A 22,334-nucleotide genomic window follows, 5' to 3' on the forward strand; every position below is an offset into this window, starting at 1 on the left:
TTATGACCATACAGAAGGTAACCTCATCCTCATCAAAATTTTCCCCTGGATTGAGCATCCATTGATGGTGATTTTTGCCTGGTCTTTTTTTTTTTTTCTTTAACACTTACTATATTTCTGGCATAACAAGGGGTGTTCTGGGCTCTCATTATAGCTTCCCTATCCCACCTCTGTAATTAGCCTTTTTTCTTTTTTTTTGAGAATCCCTGGTTTCTTTTAGTGGGAATGATATTAGAAACCAAGATCAAGACGCTTGATCTCATTGCTCTTGGAATGTCTGCTTCTTGGGCCTTTCATTGGACAAAACTAACAAATATATACATGTATATGCATACAGCATACACATATAATATATACATGTATAAACATATATTTACATGTGTACATGAAGATACAGCAGGTCCTTGAATAACATCATTTCATTCAATGTCATTTATTTATGATGTTGATGAAATGCCATTGGACTATAACTCTTGTTCATGTTAATTAACCTGTGACAAAATTGGTTTTGTTTTATGTAGTTTCATGTAAAGTCGCAGAGCCTATCAGTGACATTAAGTAAGAACTTACTGTGCGTACATTTTGGAAACCATCATTTTGTATCAATATTTCCAGTCCTACTCCTGCCTTACATGGGTGTATTGTTTATTCTCCCATTTCATATCTTAGTTCTTATACAGTGAGAATTGTGGCTCATTTTTATAACACATCTAAAAAAGTTTTAAAATTACATAGTCTGTACCACTACAATTAAACTCACAAAAGGAGTTCGGAATTTATATTTTTTCACCCCACCCTGCCTGAGAGATCATAGAAAATGTATTTATCGGGTCTCTGTGCCACTGCCACCCTGTCTCCCTCCTGTTCCTGGCACAGAGCTTCTGAAGCCCTTATAAATTAGGTGATAAGAACACTGAAATATCTCTTGTTCTAATGAGGCAACTGGGTGGGATCCTGGATGGTTCCTGGATGGCGGTTGGTCATCAGAAGGACCAAACCATGATTAGAGGCTTGCAATTTTCAACCCCATCCCCCACTTTCCAGACTAGAGAGAGGGGCTGGAAATGGAGTTAATAATTGATCATGCCTACATGAGGAAACCTCCATAAAATTCCAGCAGTATGGGGTTCAGGGAACTTTCAGTTTGGTGAACACATTTATGTACCAGGAGGCTGACATACCCCAACTCCACAGGGATTGAGGAACTCCTATGCTAGGGACCCTCCCAGACCATGCCCTATTTATCTCTTCATTTGGCTGTTTATCTGTATCTTTTATTGTTGAATGTACCAGTTAGTGTAACTGTTTCTCTGAGTTCTGTGAACTGTTTTAACAAATAGTTGAGTCCAAGAAGGAGAAGGTCATAAGAACCTCTGATTTATAGCCAAGTTGGACAGAAATGTGGATAATCTGGGGTCCTAGTACTCGTGATAAGCATCTGAAGTGGAGGGCATTCTCTGTTAAGACAGAGTTCTTCTTAACCTGTGGGATCTGACACTACTTCTAGGTAATGTCAGAATTGAGTTCAATTGTTGGACACCCAGTTGGTGTCAGAGAATTGCTTGATGTGGTTAAAACCTTGACACAACTCTCAGAAGTTTGTGAATTTGGTAGTAGTGTTAAGTAAGAGTAAAGAAAAAACACAGGAGGAAGACTAGTTTTTTCCTTCTGGCTACCCAAGACAAAATATATGGTCAAGTTCTGTTGTTCATAAGTTACTTTGATTGTTCCTGCCTTCTTTCTTTAGGTGTGGCTATGGTATTCATTTGAATGTAGTTAGTTCATTGTTTCACTTGCCCCCTCATTCCGATTGATTTAATTTAATTTTTTGAATATGTATGATGGTATGTTTTTGAAAGTCATAACTATATTCAGAAATGTTGTTCTTTCCTATATCCCTTCCACTCCCTCCTTCCCCACTTATCTTTGTTGGTAACAATTGTTTCCTAGTTTCCTAGTTTTATCCTTCCTGTGTTTCTTTTTGTAATAATCAGAAACATGTACTCAAATGTTTTCTTATTTAACTTGTTCTTCACACACAAAAATAAATACTGTATATGCCCTTTTGTACTTTCTGGTTCTTTTCCCCATTTATTATCTCCTAGAAAACACCATTGTCACTTCATAGATCCCTTCCTTGTTCTTTTTACAACTGTATAATATTGCATTGTGGTTCTATACCATAGTTTATTCAACCGGTATTAGTTGCACAGCAGGATTTTTTAGAAGACAGTTACAAATTTTTGACAGTGATTAAGAGATGGAACAAAATGCAAATATGGTTTGAGTTTTTCATGCATCCCACATCTACTTAAACAATCAACTTTCCAAATGTTTAATACTTGCTGTATTAAACAGTAATTTTGTGAGGTACTTCAGGATCAATGTAGACGTAATTCTGGAAAATTTGGGGTTGTGACTGTTGACAAAAATAATTACAACACAATACTGAAAGTAGGTAGCTAATTTCAGGTATAACGAAAAGGAAGCAAAATTATGAAGACTTAATATATAATGAGGAGGAAATCTAAGTTGTAAACATTCAAAGTTTAAAACAATATTTTGGGAAAACAGTGACATTCAGTATGTTATCAAAATTTAATATTGAAAAAATCAGTTTCTAAAATATTAAGGTATTTAGAGTATCATGAATGAAAAACCTTCTTGAAATAAATTAGTTTTTTGGAGCTTATTCTTGCTAATAGTCTTGTGACAAGCCTTATGATCCTATGTGGACATTTGTATAGGTGAGCAAGCCATCATGAGATTTTTTTGTTTGTTTGTTTACTGAGCCAGATTTTTCCACTATGTGACACTATTGGAACCAGACTTGATTATCCCTAATTTCTTTTAGGAACATTCCAGGCAAGCATGATTAACTATGGAAGTCTTCGTGGTATCATGGAAATAACACTGGCTCAGGAATCAAGAGATCAGGATTTTCAAGCTTACTCTGCCACTAAGAAATTATGGCAACTTATTCAGGCATCATTTTTTCTTTTTATAAATATGATTTTAAGATTATATATTTATTTTTAGAGAGAGGGAAAGGGAGGGAGAAAAACATCAGTGTGTGGTTGAATCTTGCGTTCCCTCAACTGGGTACCTGGCCTGCAACCCAGGTGTGTGCTCTGACTGGGAATCAAACTGGCAACCCTTTGATTTGCAGGCTGGCGCTCAATCCACTGAGCCACATCAGCCAGGGCTAGGCATCAGTTTCTTGTCTGTAATGTGAACAGATTTATTTTATGCTCTCCCAAGTCCCTTTTCTAATATTTTTTGGTAGCTTACGTTCAGGATCGTTTTGGGTTTGGTATGAGTTAAAGTCAGTGTGTATATATTAAGTATAATATTTTTTACATTAAGTAAGGTATATGTGCGTGTGCAAAAATGACAAGAAAATAAAAAATTAATGGAACTTAAGAAGTTATGAGAATGGAAAATAGTTTGTGATAGATATTTTATCATCAGTGTTACCCTGTATGCTGGCCTATAGTATGTGAATTTTAGGACAGCCTTGTTCCCTGTAATGGAAGAAATTCCTGTGATCTAGGAACTTGTGGAAAAGAACACAAAAACAATTGGAAGAATTATGCTCATTGTAAAATTAAAAAAGAGCTATAAAATACTTGGCAACAGACCTTGAACTATATATCCTTTTACTTTGTTGGTTATGGTGGCTGTCTTTGTAAAATTAAATACTTCATTTATTCCATAGGTATTTATAAAGCAGGCCCTTAAGTTAGAATTGGGTGCTAGAGCAAAGAACAATATAAACTCAAACCCTACCTTTTTGTCTAGGAACTTAATGTCTAGTAATAAAACTGGACAATAAGAAATATATTTACAAATTATGATATATGCTACAAAGAAAAATAAATAGTAATGTGATGAAAAGGAATGAGAGAGAGAGAAAGAGAGAGGGGTGGGTGAAAGAGGTCGTGAGGGGGAGGTAGGTCAAGAGCTGAGACCTGAATATGGGAAAGAAACTAGCTAGACAAAGATCAGGCAGATAAAAGGTAGATAAACCACCTTAAGGTGGAAAATATTGATAGACCTAAGGAACAGAAAAAGGGGCAATATAGGGCCAGGAGCCACCTGAGGGAAGGAAAGAACCTTGAGATGGTTTTGGAGAACTAGGACAGTAACCATGGTGTGGAGCTGGGATTTCAATCCAAGAAACTATTGAAGAGGTTTGAGCAGGAAAAATCATTTGATGTAATAAACATTTTTAAAAGATCACTTTTGTCTTTGCATGGAAAAAAAATTAGAGGAAAGCAAGAATGGAAGCAGACTATTAACAGTAGTGCAGGAAAGCGATGAGCTTCGACAGGGGCAGTGGCATTCAGTGGAGAAGGAAGAGGTGAACAGAATTGACATATTTTTTGCAGATAGGATTGGTTGAATTTGCTGATGGGACTGTATATGAAGGGTAAAGGAAATATTCTCAAATAATACACGTTTTTAAAAAGAATTCAAAATTAATCTTTTAAAATGTAATATTTAATGCCAGTATTTTACATGGTAAATATTTTCTTGACAATTGTATCATTTTTATTTTATTTTGTTCCTTTTTTTTTTTCAGGCTTATGCATCTGGATGTGACATTGTTATACTGGGAAGTGATTTTGAAAGATTACAAATAATCCCAGGAGCTAAACATGGAAATATTCAAGTAGGATGTGTAGACTGTTCAATGCAACAGGGCAAGGTTTGTAATCTTACGATGAGATTTGTTTTGAATATGGTTTATGCCAGGATGGTCTCTGAAGTATATTTCTATTGAATTAGAGACTTGCTTTGTTTCAAGGACAATGTGGATACAAATTTCTTTAGCTCCCTGTGATGCACCATAGAGAACAAAATCCCTGATTCTCTCAAATGCATCTTTGAGATTTTTAGGAATTCTATTCTTACATAATTTTGAAATAAAGTATAATACTCCTTATGAGTTGACAAAAAACTTTAATACTCATTATCTGTATAACAAGTATAAAGCTTACCTATTTAAAAATTGACTGGATCAAAGAACAGGAATAACAATAGTCTTTCATCTATTTACAAATAACCTACTGTTACCCAGCAAAAGGGGGACTCATTCACTTGGCATCTTGGTGTAAGACCCAACAAATAGTGTTGAGAAAAACAGGTCTTTATTTACAATATTCCTGCTCAGAGCCCTGTTTTCCCCCTAGATCCAGCACTTACCTTGCTCCCCAAAAGGCTATAAGCCAAAGCCAGTAGTTCCCCATTTCTCTCCTTCAGGATCTGGGGTATGATGTCATCAGCCTCCATATAATAGTCCATAAAAGCATGTGCCATGTTATACTGGATCATGGTGGAGTCCAGGAAAGGCACAAGTCCTAAGAGAATGTCCTCTCCATCAGTGTTCCAGGTAGCTCCCAACCATCTGTGCCTGGTTGGTGAGGTACTGCCCAAGTTGCAGTGTTCTCCATGCTCTTAATCCAGAATCACATGGCACCTCCTTAACGCCTGATCTCATGGCTGGCTGGTGGGGGACTTCTGCAGTCCTTCAAACCATGTGGCCCAGAGCACCAAATAGCATCTGCCATTCCTTTAAATCCTAACCACGACCTGTAACACAGTCCTGGCTACCTGCAGAAATCTCTTGCAGGCCCTGTGAGTTCTCCGGCCCCACTCTATGGTCAAAGCTCCTCCCATCTCCCTGACACCAGGCAGTGGCCACAACTATCTACATAACTAAGAAACTAGGTACCAGCCATAAATATGCAAAGTACCTTAAAAGTTTTATTATCTCCTTCCCCCATTCCCAGACCATGGGCTGTGGGCTGTGGGGACTTTGTGGACCCCAGTCTGTAACACCACTGAAGAGAAGTAATTTGTTAGAGTCATTTATTTTCTGCAAGCAGGTAGTTATCTCCTTATAACTTCTGGATAAACTTTGTACTAAATGAAGATTAACTCTTCATTATTTGTTAATTTATTGCAAATCTATAAGAAAAATGAAAATGTTTATCTGGACTTCTATTTGCATATGAAAAGTAATCTTGAAAGCAAAACAGCAACAATGAAAGAAATGGCATGTGATGCTATATCAGGTTAAATCCAATTCTGTATAGTACCAGAATTGGGAGAGTCATAACTAATAGGCAGCATACTATATAGCTTACAATAGGTGGCCAGACCTAGGTATGGTTCTATAGGGACTAAACTGGGATGAACTTTACAAATCTATTTAATTTTTTGCTAGATACTTCAGTACTTAGTTTGACTATATGATTCCACCAGAACATTTTGTGTGAGGAACCAGAGTAGACCCAATGCTTTTTTAAAAATCTAATAATTTCTAATAGACCTGCCAGTCTGAGAAGTTTCTTCTTGGGACCTGATTTAAGGATACTCGTGGTAAAATGAGTTTTGACTCTGCAATATTTACCTATTTGTTGACCACTCTTTGTTATTCCTGTGTCCCCTTTCCTTTAATACAGTCACAAGTGTCTCTCATCTGTCTTTCTTTCGTTCACTCCTTTCCTTCTCACTGTACTACAAACACGATCTTTATTATGGAATGGTAAAAATTATTGACATGTTTTTTTCTTCAAGTTTGTCTGATCTACTCTGTAGTTCTGTAATCTTCATTACTGTATAAAAACTCACTTGTATTAATACCATCTAGACATACATAGGGCTGGGTTAATACTGGAAATCTAATTTTATTCATTTCCAATATGAGTTAGCTTTTTGTGCCTAGATTATATGATAGTTCAAGTTAGAATGAAGAAGTCATTTGGTTTTATAATCATTCTAATAAAAGACAGTTTTTTTTTTTACTAGTATCAGTATACTCAAATAATTCCTAAGGTATCAGGAAGAAAATTTTATAGGTTTGAATACATGGGGACTTCTGTTTGCCTTTAAGAAGGAAATGCTGCTTGATACCATAGGCATCAGTATGTTATCATTATTGTTTTTCTTTGTAGTACTACCAGATTAATTTTCCTGAGAAAGTTCATCTGAATTTATCTTGTATTCATCTGCTTAAAAAACATCTTAGCTTACCATTACCTTGGGAAAGTTCTAACTGTTCACCTTGGTCATGGGGCCACGTACGACCAGCTCAAACCGGCCTTTTGGGCTCATATTCTTTATTCTATTGTAAAGAACATTCTCCTCTAGCTTGGTTGGTGGTCAGTCACCTCCAGACATAAAATGCATCTTTTAGTCTTCACACTTGTGTTCGTATTATACCTTATTTCTAAAATCAAATATTTACTGTCCTTTGAAGAAATACTACCTACACTTTAAAGACCCAAACTAAATGCTCCCTCCCAGACCCACTCAGTGCAGATGATCTTATATCGTAAGAACTCCTCAGAACACTGAAAGGTTTTTTCCATTGAAAGGTTTTTCTATATGTATGTTACATCTTCATTCTTTATCCCTCTTCTTATTTTTATCCCTGATTCATTCATTCATTCATTTTATGTCTTCTGATATTTCAATGTTTTTCATTTGTGACACACTCAAACTTTAGTAATAGTTACCTTATAAAACAGACCCAGAAAGGGTTGTGCTCCATTGATTTAAAGAGTAAATTTTAAACATACTCAAATAAAATGGAATATTAAACACACTCCTTAGAGAGTTCACAAAGGAACATATCTAAGTTTTATTTTTTAAAAGTTAAGTATGTACTCACAGAATTGTAAACTTTGAGGACTAATAACCTAAAAGGTGATATATTTTTAATCCTCTCCCTAGGACAGGTGTATTGATTTTAGAGAGGGAGGAAGGAGGTGTGTGTGGGGTGGGGAACAGAGAGAGAGAGAGAGAGAGAGAGAGAGAGAGAGAGAGAGAGAGAGAGAGAGAGAAACAGCAATTGGTTGCTTCCTGTATGTGCCCTGACCTGGTATCAAACCTGCATCTGAGGTATGTTCCCTGACTAGGGATCTAACATGCAGCCTTTTGGTGCATGGGACGATGCTCCAACTGAGTCACTCCTCCAGGGCCTAAACCTGATTTTTAAGTCAGGTCAAATATTACACTTGACAAGGAATACATCAATACATATTCTTTTGTGAGGATGGGAATTAACATTTACTATCCATCTTAAATAATATACTAGATGTTTTACAAATGTTATTTCAATCTTCAAAATAATTCTATTAGGAAGATAGTATATACATATTATAAATATAGATAGAGAAACTAAGGTTCAGAAAGATTAGCTTGCTAGTTGCACAGTTAGTGAGTGACAGTATGTACTGGGATTCTGATCCAGATATGGTGGTCTGTAAACTGACATTCTCAAGTATTGGTGCATGAAATTTCACATGTGGGTATATTTTAAGTGATACTGTTCATTTTTTATTTTTTTGCTCTTTAGATTCATAAATATGTTAACATCCATAATTTTTCTTTTCTTTTTTTAAAGATTGCAGCATCCTATGGAAATATTGTCTCTGTTTTTGAGCCAATTAAACTACTGAAGCAAAAGAAAAATTTGGTCAGTAATTTATTATTTTCTTTTTAGGAACTGAAATGTGTTGAGTATTAAAAGATGGGTTTTCTTTTTTCAGTACAAAAATCAGAGTGATCATTAAATAAATCAGTATAAATTATATACTATAATTAAAATAAACGTTAAATGCCACTTTCATGCTAAAAATATGTTTAAATCTTTCATTGAAATTGAATTAAACTGAATTGTGCCAATGAACTATCTGGAAATTATTTTTTTCTGACATTTTTTCTTTTGTATTTGAAGAGTCAACAACTTTAAGTTTGGCAGTTATATTAAAGTCATTGCTAGTGCAAACACCATTGTCTGGTCATATGTGGCACTTCATTCTTTACTTTTATGATCTACTTTTATATAGTTTTTCTGCCTTCTGTATTTGGTTCTGAAAGTTACATGTTTTAATTGCAGAGTCTTAACATACCTCCAGGACTTATTTTCTTGTACTTATTATATCATGTAATATAATTGTTAACAGGCCAGTGAATTATTTAAAATAGACATTTTATTCAGAAATAGTTCTGAAAGCTGGTAAAACAGTAGTTTATAAACATTGAGGTTATGGAGTAGATTTCTCAGGTGCTTTAATGCTTTTAAATATGACAGACAAGCCAGGTTATTTTATGCATCTCCACTGAGGATTAAATTAGGGATTTAAACCATATGAAAGATCGTATAGTGTGGTCTGAAGAGCATTTATTAGGAGTCAGAGGACTGGGGTTGCTCCTATGCATTTTAGCTAGTTAATTCTAAGCAAGGAGCTTTTATGAGACTGCTCAATTCTGAATTTGGTTACTATTCATTCATTCATCATGGGCTATTGCAAGGATAACATGATGTTGGAGATTATGTAGAAATCTGTTAAATGTAAAGAATTAAACAGTGTTTTAATAATAGACATGCCTTTAAATATCCTTTAATAGTTTTCAGTTTTCACTTCACTCATTAACATCTTACATACTTCATCTGACTTAGTTTTGTAGCTGTTATTTCTTTCTTTATGGATAAGTCAGTAGAGGCCCAAAAAGAAATGTGACTGGACCAACAAAACAACTATTGAGCCATAGAACTAAGAGTAAAACCAGTTTTATTGATTCCTAGGTATGAGCATTCTTTCTTCTGCCTTGTGTTAATAAAAAATAGTTTCTCTGGATTTATATTCATTTTTAAATTTTATGGAAGGAGAGTCCACAAATCTCCCCTGATTTTTGTGTTTATACATTACTTAATGAATCTATTATTAGAAGCTCTTGTAGCCTTATGAATTAGTAACTGACAGTACTAAAAATAAATTTTACGGGCAATTGCTCCACTCAGAACAATATATTTAAAATAATACACAATATATTTGTTAAATGAAATAACTAAATTTTAACAAGCCTGCATGTTTTGTTAAAATGCCTATTTTAGTAAGGGTAGAATTGATATTTTTTTTAGACGTTGCCTATTTCCTCTTGTTATATGATTTTTTGATATAACAGTGTTAGAAACTCAATAAGAAGCTTATTTATTGGTAGGTAGACTTTGGAGAGAGGGTAAAAAAGAGCTTGATAAATAAGGGGAAAACTGGATTAGATGGCAAAATAGTAGACTTGGAAGGCACCTAAAATCTGTTATTCCAGGAGATAGCCTTAGAGAATCTTGAGATCCTCATATAAAAGATACTATTTTCATTTTTTTTTTGTACATTCTGGATTATTCTTTTTTAAGATAGTGGTTCTTCATAAGAGGTACTGTTCACAATCAGTAATCGATACATGTACCCAGTTCCTGCCCTGGGGATTTCTAAATCTGTAGGTGTATGGTTGTGTCTAGGCACTTGTATGTCTCCTTCTAGAGAGGGTTCTTATGTGCACTGTGATGAGAGCCATTCCTGCAAGGCAGTGATTTATAAAAGCATATTCTGCATGCCATCTGTGTCAAAATCATCCAGGGTGTTGATTTAAAGCAGAGCTTTCTCTGCCCCTCTTGGCCTTTTGAGGCTGAATCTTTGGACATGGGTCTTGAAGATTTGAATTTTTAATACATATCCAGGCTATTCTTATACTAAGGTATGAGAATCACTACATTAAGAGAGTATTTATGGGTCTCAGTCTATTAGAGGTTAGTGAAATCAGATTAGTAGCCAACAACCTGAATGTAAAAGAAAATGAAATAGAATAGAAAATGTTAAGAGTACATTATAATAAAGGTAGAATACTTATAATTGCATTTATGTGTATGTTATATGTATTCTGGGTCATAGTGCAACATACTTTTCTTACTGGTTTGCAAGTAAAATTGAAAACTATTCCTTTAAGGAATGAAAAAACTTAAATTACACATTATAACAGAAGTGTTACATCTCTTACTCTGATTTTTCACACATACCATATCATTTCAGGTGAGGATAAAGCATGAAAAGAGAAGAAAGCCTCAAGTAGCAGAGACACAGACATGCTTAAAATTAAATCTTTGTAACAATAACAATATTGTCCAAGGCGGCATATACTTATTGGTTGTTTAAATATACCAGGACCTCGAGGAATGGATATTCTCCATCACATATTCCTTTTTTTATGGACAGAGTTGAATGTTTTCTCCTTAAAAATGACTGCATGCTCAATTATACCTAAAAAAAAAAAAAATGACTGCATGTATTATTAACAGTAATAATAATGCATATATACATTTGTCAGAGAAAAGATACCAATGATAATTTGAATAAAGGCCTTTTTTTTTTTTTAATTTTAGGACTTATACAGTCAATGGCAGAAAAGTGGTCAGTTTTTTCTGGAATCAATAGCACACAATATAACTTGGGATCCCGCAGGTAAGAACACAAGCAGGATTGACTGAAATGAAATATCCCTTGCCTAGGCTATTGTTTTTATTACTTTTATGTATTTCAGTCCAGCATTGTGAGAGATTGTGGGGAACACAAAAGTCATAAAACAGATTGTACTCTTTTGGAGTGTATGATGAAATGAAGATGCATGTAATAGCATCCAGCTGTAGGAGGAATACCTGTTGTTTCGGGAAGGTGACATTAATTCCCTCTGGGGAATCAGAAGTTTGATCAAAGAGGAGCCCTTTGACTTGAGAGTAGACAGATTTAACAATGAGGGTGGGGATAGATGCAGGAGGGAAAAAGAAGGGTATTCTAAGAAATTGTTAATGGGTGTATGTACTAGTTACCTACTTCTGCATTTAAAAACCATCTCAAAGCCATTTTTATCAATCTACCACAATGAGGAAAAGCACAAAGAAAGTATAGGTATTTCCCATATAACATGATACTTCTATAACATGGTTTCACTCTAACATGATATGACTGTAGAAGATATCCAAGAATTGCTGGTAGAAGAAGAAACTGATGGAGCAATTTTGGTGGAAATGAGATCTGGAATGTGCTAACATAACTTAGGGGATGAAAGCACTGATGAAAACAAAGTTAAATAGTTTACTCTAAGAAAGCCTAAAGAAAGGCCTAAACTTAGCCGAACAGTTTGAGTCATATTTCTTAAATGAAGATGCTTGTACTGAAAGGAGCACAAGTTTGAGAGAGAACTTCAAAAGTGCTTAGCACCGTATAACGAAATTTATAAAGATCTCTCAGCTAAAAGCAAGCAATGTAAGATAACAGATTTTTTGCAAAAAGTAGAGCCTAGAAATCAAGATAATGCTGAAGAAAGTTCAGAGGATGAGGATATCTTGTCAAAAAGAAAACGCATTCGGTTAATGGAGTTTAGTAGCGATGACGAAGAAAACATTACTTAATTCATGTTAATATGTAATGATAAAAATTGCTTTAATAAAGGTATTTCTCTTAATTATAAAAATATAATAGTATGTCTTTAATTTTTGGAACCTAACCCCCCTTTTTGTACTAGCTCTTTGTTTCGTATAACATGGATTTGCATAACATGGCATTTGTTAGGAACCTAACAACTGTATTATGTGGGGCTTACCTGTATAAGATAGATTCTAATAGTAGTTAGTACTTCATTGAGGCTGGAGTGAATCTGGTGATGAGTAAATAATATTTCAGCATGTTATAGAAGGCCTTTAAAGTTATGGTGAGGGATTTGAACTTAATTATTTTTAATTGTCTAAAAAATACAGGCTTTTGAAAGTGGCTTGTGACAAGTGGTTTGCAAGATTGTTCTGGTAGCAGAGATTTAGAAGGATTAGAGACAAGAAGAACAAGATGATAAATATTATATTATTTATAAATATACTTATTTTCAGAAAGTATGCCTTTGCAAGTAGTCTAAATGAGAAATAACTTGTCTTGGTGCCTTTAACATATAATAGGTATTAATTAATATTGAATGAGTAATGAAAGGAGTACATATTGAAATGCATTAAGGCAATAAAATTTACATTACTTGACAACCAGATTTCACATGACTTTGCATGTATCTATGACCACAAGAAGAAGAGTAATATGCAAGAGTTAGAGTAGAACATAGGTTTTGTTTGGATGTGTGGAATCTAAGATGCTTGCATATCACATAGTAATATCCAGTAAATAGTTAGAAATATGAATCTAGAACCCTGATTTTCAACCTCTTTCATTTCATGGCACACATAAACTAATTATTAAATTTCTGTGGCCCACCAAAAAAATACTATATATTTTGACTATCTGACCAAAAAAAAAAAAAAAAAATAGGTATAATTTTGATTCATTCACACTGGACAGCCGTTGTCTTGGCTGTTGTCATTCTTTAATTTGATAATCTAAGGAAAAGAGGTCAGTGCCCCTGACTAAATTGTCAGACATTGCATGTTTTAAAAATCTTGTGGCACACCAGTTGAAAATTGCTGATCTAAAATGTAAGAAGTTATCTTTGGAACATTGAACCAGAAGTCTATCAGTTTAGTTAGATAAAATAGTTTAAATTTTAATATACTAGATGAAATGGTTAGAAAAAAAAACGTTATTTTAGAAAACAAATTACAGAACCATTGGAAATTATGTTATAAGAGATTATCTTGGAGATGTTTTTTCAAGCAAACAAGTTCATTTTATTTATTTACTTTTTAATAAGTTTAAATCCTTGAGGGGTACAGCATTACACAGATTCTGTCCCCACTGGTCTTAGCAGGATGGTTGCTTTGGAAGCTTGCACTAACCATGCCACCATTTCCCTGAGCATGAGTTACCTTCCCCCAGATTACTCTGGTGGTGTTCAGTTTGCTACGAGAAGTCACTGTGTTGTTCTTTGCTTTGTACACACAAAAGCATACCCCTTGCCTAGACTTAGTTGTCTTTAACTTCATTTGAAACATATTTGTTACATTGTATTGTGACAACTGTCCTATCAGCATGCATTTAAAAAAAGACTTGTCAATATTGGTGAATTTTTGTGTAGCCATTTTAATATTGAAGATGGAAGAAAATAAGCAATGTTTTTGGAATATGCTTTATTATTTCAAGAAATGTAAAAATGGAACTGAAATGCAAAAAAGGATTTGTACAGTATATGAAGAAGGTGCTGTGACTGATCCAATGTGTCAAAATGGTTTGTCAAGTTTTGTGCTGGAGATTTCTTGTTGGACGATGCTCCCTGGTCAGGTAGACAGGTTGAAGTTGATAGTGATCAAATTGAGACATTTATTGAGAACAGTCAAGAGACTTTCTGGCCAAGATGGAAGCATAGGTAGACATGGTTACCTCCTTCCACAACCATAAGAAGGATTACATCTACCTCAAAACAAAAACAACCAGAACTACCAGAAAATCAAATTGCATGGAAGTCCAACAGACAAAGATATAAAGAAGTAATACTCATCCAGATGGGAAGTAGGGGTGACGATGGGGAGCCAGGGCTGAGAGGATGTGCTGTGGCAGCAGTGACAACAGAAAGAGCAGTCACACGATATAAAAGCCGAGAGGGACACCTGGGGTGCAATCCCAGTTCCAGACTAGACTGCGCAGCTCATGGTTCCAGTGCCAGAAAAATAAAGCTTCATTATTTCTGGCTTTGAAAACCAGTGGAGGTTGGGGTGGTGGAAGAAACTGCTGCTGGTCTTTCATCAGAGTCCGTATATTTAGAGGCCCCCTACAGTTCAAGAATGTACGCAAACCCACCTACTCTGGGAAACATCACCAGGACAACAACTAGAGAGGTGCCAGTCACATTCAGGAAGTGGGTGAAGTGACTGGAAAAGGGATGAGTGCCAAACAAGCAGCATTGTTCCCTCTCTGACCCTTCCCCACATACAGCACCACAAGGCAGTGAAACCAGTCACCCAGCACTGACAAATACATAAGGCTCCACCCCTTGCACCATAACAGGTGCAACAGTTCTATCTAAGACACAGGTAAACACAGGAGGTCGTCAAGTTGAGAAGAGAAGTATGGCCCAAAAGAAGGAGCAGATCAAAGCTCAGGGGGAGAACTAAGCGTTGAGGAGATAGCCAACCTAACAGATGCAGAGTTCAAAACACTAGTGATAATGATGCTCACAGAAGTGACTGAGTACAGCAAACACATAAGGAAAGAAGTGAAGGCTATACGAAGTGGAATGAAGAAAAATCCACACAAAATCAATGGTGAAAGGAAGGAAGTCAGGTTCAAATCAATGGTTTGGAACATAAGGAAGAAATAAAGAGTCAACCAGTACAGAATGAAGAAACAATTGAAAAAAGCGAGGAGAAGCTTAAGAACCTCTGGGACAACTTTAAACATACCAACATCTGGATCATTGGGGTGCCAGAAGGAGAAGGAGAAGAGCAAGAAATTCAAAACTTATGTGAAAAAATAATGAAGGAAAGCTTTCCTAATTTGGCAAAGGAAATAGACAAACAAATCCAGGAAGCAGAGTCCCAAACAAGATGGACCCAAAGAGGACCACACCGAGACACATCATAATTAAAATGCTAATGGTTAAAGATAAATAGACTCTTAAGCAGCAAGAGAAAAGAAGAAATTTACCTGCAAAGGAGTTCCCAGAAGACTATTAGCTGATTTCTCAAAAGAAATTTTGCAGGCAAGAAGTAATCGAAGTGATGAAAAGCAAGAACCTACAACTGAGATTACTCTATCCAGCAAAGCTATCATTTAGAATGGAAGGGCAGGTAAAGTGCTTCCCAGACAAGGTAAAGCTAAAGGAGTTTATCATCACCCCGCTATTAGTATATGAAATGTTAAAGACACATTTAAGAAAAAGAAGACCAAAACTATGAACATTAAAATTACAACAAACTCACAACTATCCACAAATGAATCTAAAAAAGCAAACAAACAAACTAAGCAAACAACTAGAACAGGAACAGAACCACAGATTTGGAGATCACATGGAGAGTTATCAGTGGGGAGGTGGGAGGGGGAGAATGGGGGGAAAGGTGCAGGGATCAAGAAGCATAATGGGTAGGTACAAAATAAACAATGGGATGTTAAACATCATAAAGTAATTGGAGAATCCAAAGAACTTACATGCATGACCCATGGACATGAACTAAGGGGGGGAGGTGTGGAGGGAAGGGAGTTACCCGGCAGAGGGTGGTAAAGGGGGAAAAAATTGGGACAATTGATTAATAGCATACTCAATAAAATTTTTAAAAACTAATTGAGAACCACCAATGTTGTACTTCACGAGAGATAGCCAACATACTTAGAATATCCAAATCATTGATGTTATTGGTGAAAATGAAAAATGTGTCTTTTATTTTTGGAAAAAGCCATATGGACTTTGTGGCCAACACAATATATTATACATAGTATAGGTAATCCTTACCACAACTCTGTATAAATTTTTAATTTTATAGATGAGAAAATTGAGGCTCAAAAACTGCCCAAATAGATCAAATTCACATGGCTAATTAGGTGACTTACTTGGGAATTAAATACAGGGATTTCTTATCTGAAGTCTATATTTTGCCTCAGACCCCCTTTCCTTTGAAATAAAAGGATGTTTTCAGAAAGACACCAGTCCATACTCTTTAATTGCCAAGGTGAGTGCTTTATTGGCCAAAATTGCATCTCCTCTTTTATCTTCTTTGTTTGGATGATAGCACAATCTTCTTCTATTCAGTTACTCAAGTCATAAAGTTGAAAAATCTATCATGAAACCTATGGTATGTTTCTGTTTTCTAGTTGGTGTTAAGCCGTGAAAATTTTGCTTTTCAAATGGCTTTCAAATCATTGCTTCTTTAATATTTGATTCAGATCCTCATGATTTCCCATCAGTATTATTACAGTCAGTTAACCAAGTTTCACTGTCTTGTGTTTTTTCTAATTTTCTCCATCGATGGAGTTATTTTCTAGAATGGATCTTTACCTTTCTTTGACTACTGGACTCTTTGAAAGTACTCGTCATACGGTGAAAATTATGGATTATCTCTCTAGAAAAATGCACATACTATACATACAACTTTTGCATATCTCAGTGAATGGAGTTTCACAGGGCAGGTCAAGACTCTCTACTGATACTCCTCCCCCAAGTTGAGACCCCTTGTTCTAAAATACATATCCACTTATGTAAACTCTCTTGCCTCACTTAAAAACCTTTACCTCCCAAGTACCTATTATAAACTCCAAACTCCTTATGAACATCAAAAATGTTTCATAACCTGACCTCAGATTTTTTTCCAATGTTATTTATTTTTCCAGGTCTGCTTGGCACCTTATTTCTTATCCATCCCAGATTACAAGCCATTCTTGGGAGTAATTTGAACTCACATGTCTTCATGCCTCTGTTCATAATCTTTCTCCACTGGAATATAAACTCATTATGAAAAAGGACAATGTTATAGTTTTCATTGTATCCTCCATGCCTAGCACAGAGTCTTTTACAAAGAAGATGCTTATTAAATGTTTGCTGAATGAGAGATTTTAAGACCTCTTTTCTTTTCTCCCAAACTGCTTCAACAAAATTAAAATACAACCTCACTCCCTCTCCCCCCAATCATTTTGCTGTTTGACTTTTTTAGAGGCTGTTTTATTTTTATAGTATATGAAATTATTGAGTGTGTAACTTAATTTGCTAGTTAAATACCTAAATAATAAATGGTGAATAATATATATTTTTTAGGCAATCGTCTTTTAACTGGTTCTAGCTGTTTGCAACTCTGGTCCCATGCTAACTTGGAAAAGCCGACTGAAGATGAAAATCCAGATAAAGCAAATCTTAACTTTGGGGATTGGAAATGCATTTGGCATTGCAAGTAAGAGGATTAAATTGACAAACCTATTCCATGTGGTTCATTTTAAAGTATTGATTTTTTGAATTCTGTTACATGCATTTTCCTATATACAAAGGATTCACCATTTTCCATGTTTTACATATTCATTTTTTTAACTTGTTGAATAAAACAACTACAAAGAAACCTAAGAAATGTGTAAGGCCTACATGAAGATCATTAAGTAGAACTTGCTAAAATTGTCCAAAAGGAAAAAGACAGAAACACCTTTCACACTTTTGAATGAAAGCTTTTCTGTTGTGAAGAGGTGTATTTTTTCCAAACTAACCTATATTTTGAACATAATTATTTTAAAAATCCCATTGGAATTTCTACTTTAGAGCATAGTTCTAAACTTCATTTAACAGAATAAATGTGGGAAAATTCTGAAAGGAAAAAAGAACAAAGACATCTAGTATAGTGAAATGAATTCTAAAGCTACAGCTGATCAAGCAATTTGTTGTTGATATAAGAACAGACCAATTAGGGTTCAGGAGTAGGCCTAATTATACATGGAGATTCAATATATAAGGTGACATTTTCATCAGTGGGGCAAACTTGCTGGCTCTGGGGGAGAAAATGAAGTCAGAGTCTGTTCCATACTGGCACCAGAATGAATGTCAAAGGGAGAAAAAATTGAATTTCTATACAATGAAACAAATATTAGAAGGAAATGAAGGTGGATTTTCATATTTTAGAGCTACAATGTCCAGTATGGTAGCAACTAGCCACATATCACTGTTGAGCACTTCATAGGCAGCTAGTCCGAATTGAGATGTGCTGTAAGCATGAAATACACACTGGATTTCAGAAACTTAGCACAAAGAAAAGAATGTAAAATATCCTATATTTTTTATTGTTTACATATTGAAATAATAGTATTTTGAATATTAGTTTAAATATAATTAATTTCACCTGTTTCTTTTTATTTTTTTAAATGTAGCTACTGGGAAATTTAAAATTACATAAATATGGATAACATTTGTCACTTATATTCAATTGCTATAGAGTCAGGGAAAGACTTTCTAAAGTATGACACCAAAACTAGAAACTGAAAGGAAAGGAAAAAATGGCTATCTTTAAAACAATTTTTCTGTAAATCAAGAAGATCATAAGGAAAAGAAACAAAAACTTGAGAGGAAATATTTGCAATTTTGGGTTCATGTCTTTTTAAAAACAAGGTATTAAAAATTAAAAAGAACAAGTATCTTAATAGTGAACAAAAATGGACAATGTAGAGAAAAAATTTAAACAGCAGTACATATGAATAAGTATATTGAGTTGATTGACCTCTCTTGAAATCAAGAAATATGAAGTGTCTAGAAAGAGGGTGAATAACACCTATTCCTAGTGAATATTTGGAGAAATAGCTGCTTTTATATACTGTGTAATTGGTATTATCTTTCTAGCAAACAATTTATAAGTATTAATTAGCAGGCTTAATTTTTTCATACCCTTTAATAGCAATTTTAAGTTTTATTCACTAATTCAACAAATTTTTTTTTTTTGAGTGCTTATCATATTCCAGGCAGTGGTAAAAGTTCTTGGAACATAGCAGTGAACAGATTGGGGGGTAAAGACAAAGACAATAACTGGTAAACTGGTATGACAGGATGTTAAATGCCATTCTTCCTAAGTCAGTTTTATATGAAGCAATAATAAGATACATGTCAGATACCAAAATGAGAGTAATGCAGACCTGCTACATGTAGAATTTATGAAGGAGATTACAAAGGAGCTGGTTCCATGTATTTTACACCCCTCAGCTAGGTTAACATGGGAAAAGGGGATAGGGTTTTGCAAAGATAATTCTTTGGAAAGAGGGGTATGGCTTTGTTTTGGAGTCTTTCATAGAAAATTGGGAAGAAGGGAGCAATAAAGTATTATATTGCCTTCACTGCACATCTAATAAGGAGCTTTTATGGCTTACACTGAATTTGAAATGTATTTCATTTATTTGGGAGAGGGGAAGAATTTTAAGTTAAATCAGGATCAGAGTATATAGTAGTAACTTGGACTAGACATACTCTTTTATTTGAGCTGGTGTGTTATTTAAGTAAGCAGAAAAGCCAAGTTTTATTTTAGGATTAGCTGAAGATTATACTAACTATAATTAAGTAATAGGTTTTTATAACTTATTAAATATAGGCAAAAATTTTAACCTCTGGCTACACATGTAGATGAAGATCAATAAGTACAACAGAGAAAGTGTAAGTAGGATAAAGAGAAGAAGAGTAGGAGTGACACTGATTATAGACCTGGAGGAAGTGAGGCAGTAAGCCATGTGTGCATGTCTCTGGGAGAAGAATGTTTCAGGCAGAGGAAATATTAAGTGCTAAGACTGTTACCTTGTGACTGAAGTAAAGTGAACAAGGGGAAGAGTGATAGGGAAAATTATCGAAGTCAGCACTCAGTTTAGATTTTTGTGAAGCTTTTTATTTTTCTTCTAAGTGAATTGGGAGTCAGTCAACGTTTTTAGCAGATGGAGTGTTGATATCTGATCCCCTTTGTAAAAACTGTTTTAATTGCTCTTCTGAGAAAAGACTATAGAGGGGACAAGGTCACGATTGTGGAGACCAGACATGTTTAATAATTTGTCTTAAGGACAGATATCCTTAGAACTAACCAGATACATAAAAATGCATGTACAAGAATATTCATTGCATCATTTTTTAAAGCAGAAAAATGAGAAAACAGCAGTGAATTATTAAATGATGTTAAATAATTGCATATATGTATAATAGAACATCATAAGGCAATAATATAATGCAAATCTACACATATTGATAGGCAAACTGTTCATAACATATTTTTAAATGTTACAAAGCAAATTGTCAATATGACCTTGTTTTCCATCCCCTTCTCCCCTACACCCTCCCATATGAAGTAGATAGAGAGGGAGAGTGGACAAAAGCATCTGGAAGTCTGTGTATTAAAACATTGTGTGATTTTGCCTGGGAATTTGTGTCATGGTATTCATGAAACTGTAGATAATATCATTTTCTTCTTTGCCATCTGCATCAATATTTTCTATGATGTATTTATTACATTTAAAGTCAAGACAGAGGTTATTGGTATTTGGAATGAATTGTGACAGACTTCATCTTTGGCCTGCTTTACAGATAATTTTAGGATGAAGCTATCTAAGCATGAACTTAGGAAAGAAAAGGAAATCAAAGATAGTGAGAGGTGTCTTGAGATCATCATATATGGGTAGCCAGAAGGGAAGACAGTGAAGGGAAATGAGTCAAAGTTCTTTGGAAAAGAAAAGCAAGTACTTACCAAGCATACAGGTGAAGCTGGCAGGCTGAGTCCATGATGGCCATTAACCCAAATATAACCTTTAATTAGTTAAATGCCACCTTAAGAAAGAATTCATTTAAAAATGAAGAGGAGCAACATGATTTGTTCATGAAAGTGTATTTTGGAATACAGATTATCTATGGCTCTTGAAATTAGATTTCCAGATTCTGAGGGAATGAGAACTATGACTCTTGTCTTAAGTTTTAAAGATTGAAAAGTTGTCCCTTGCATGATTCTTATGCCTAGATATTTTTACATTGAAAAATTACTATATTTCAAGTTTTATAGTTTTAAATTTATTTTACATGTGCTTAAAAGTGAGTGTGAAACTTCTGTTATCAGAAGTTTTATTATTTGAAGAAATTGCTGAATATAGTTTAGTGGAGTAATTTTGTATTATCTCTTATTTAATTTTCCTTAAATATTATTCCTTATCTGTTTAACTTACAGAACTGCTTCCCAAATTCATTTAATGAAATTTTCACCAGATGGAGAATTTTTTGCCACTGCTGGGAAGGTATTTATGAAAATGCTATTGCCAAATTGTGTTTATGGCTTATTTTGAAATTTCAAAAACATTAATTGACTTTATTTTATTTAAGTTGAAAATATTTTTTTGTTTAAAAAGTTAAATAGCAAAAATTGGCACAATATTGTGGTGTGAAAAGGCAGTATGGTGTAATTGAAATAGCATAGACTTAAAGGTAATCTGATTATAAATCTGTCACCAACTTTTTACATTGGGTAAATTGTTAATCTCTTTGAGCCTTGGTTTTCTCATGTATAAACATAGGATAATAATATCTCCTTCAGGTCATTTATCATAGGATTAATTTAGATAGTGTATATAAAGTGACTGGCATTAGTGTCTTGCTAATAGTGTCTTATACTGTCAATAAACTATTGCTACTATTGTATTTGAGCTGACAGATTGTATTAAGTATATTTAAGATATAAGAATTTACAGACTTTCTAGAAGACACTGTTACCTCTTGATTTCAACACAGTGTATTTCTTTGAAATAGTTTTATTTTTAATTATCGGTACACGGAGCATTAATGTACAGCTGAAGTTATTCTCATTGCTCAAAGCCTTCCATGGATTAAGAATGTGAGATATGCTAAATCCTCAGTGAGGTGGTTTTTTTTTTTTTTTAGGAGAGAAGTGAAACTGTTTATTCTGATTGATTTTACAGGTGGGACTGCAATTATAGCTTAAAAGTAAAACCTGGTACATTTTATTTTTCCTTATTCTTCCCAAATTAGGAAATACGATTTTGTTTTTACTTAGACTATTTTATATAGTAGTTGTTGTTAACTACTTATTATCATCTTCAGCATTTTCTTTGAACATAAATATG

The 22,334-nt window shown here is 34.4% G+C and overlaps 1 protein-coding gene across 3 annotated transcripts in view; it reads left to right on the plus strand.

Moving 5' to 3' along the window:
* The window catches only part of DMXL1 (Dmx like 1), a 160,886-nt gene that overhangs the window by 9,574 nt on the left and 128,978 nt on the right, over positions 1–22,334 (plus strand). For all 3 annotated transcript variants that reach the window (XM_090276612.1, XM_090276614.1, XM_090276615.1), the window contains exons 2-6: positions 4,586–4,711; positions 8,417–8,488; positions 11,234–11,312; positions 17,524–17,656; positions 21,425–21,491. In XM_090276612.1, the coding sequence (XP_090132738.1) occupies positions 4,586–4,711; positions 8,417–8,488; positions 11,234–11,312; positions 17,524–17,656; positions 21,425–21,491 (477 nt within the window). The remainder of the gene's footprint in view (positions 1–4,585; positions 4,712–8,416; positions 8,489–11,233; positions 11,313–17,523; positions 17,657–21,424; positions 21,492–22,334) is intronic.

Source organism: Furipterus horrens, unplaced genomic scaffold, assembly GCF_987537825.1.
Source record: "Furipterus horrens unplaced genomic scaffold, mFurHor1.1.pri manual_scaffold_5, whole genome shotgun sequence".
NCBI lineage: Eukaryota > Metazoa > Chordata > Mammalia > Chiroptera > Furipteridae > Furipterus > Furipterus horrens.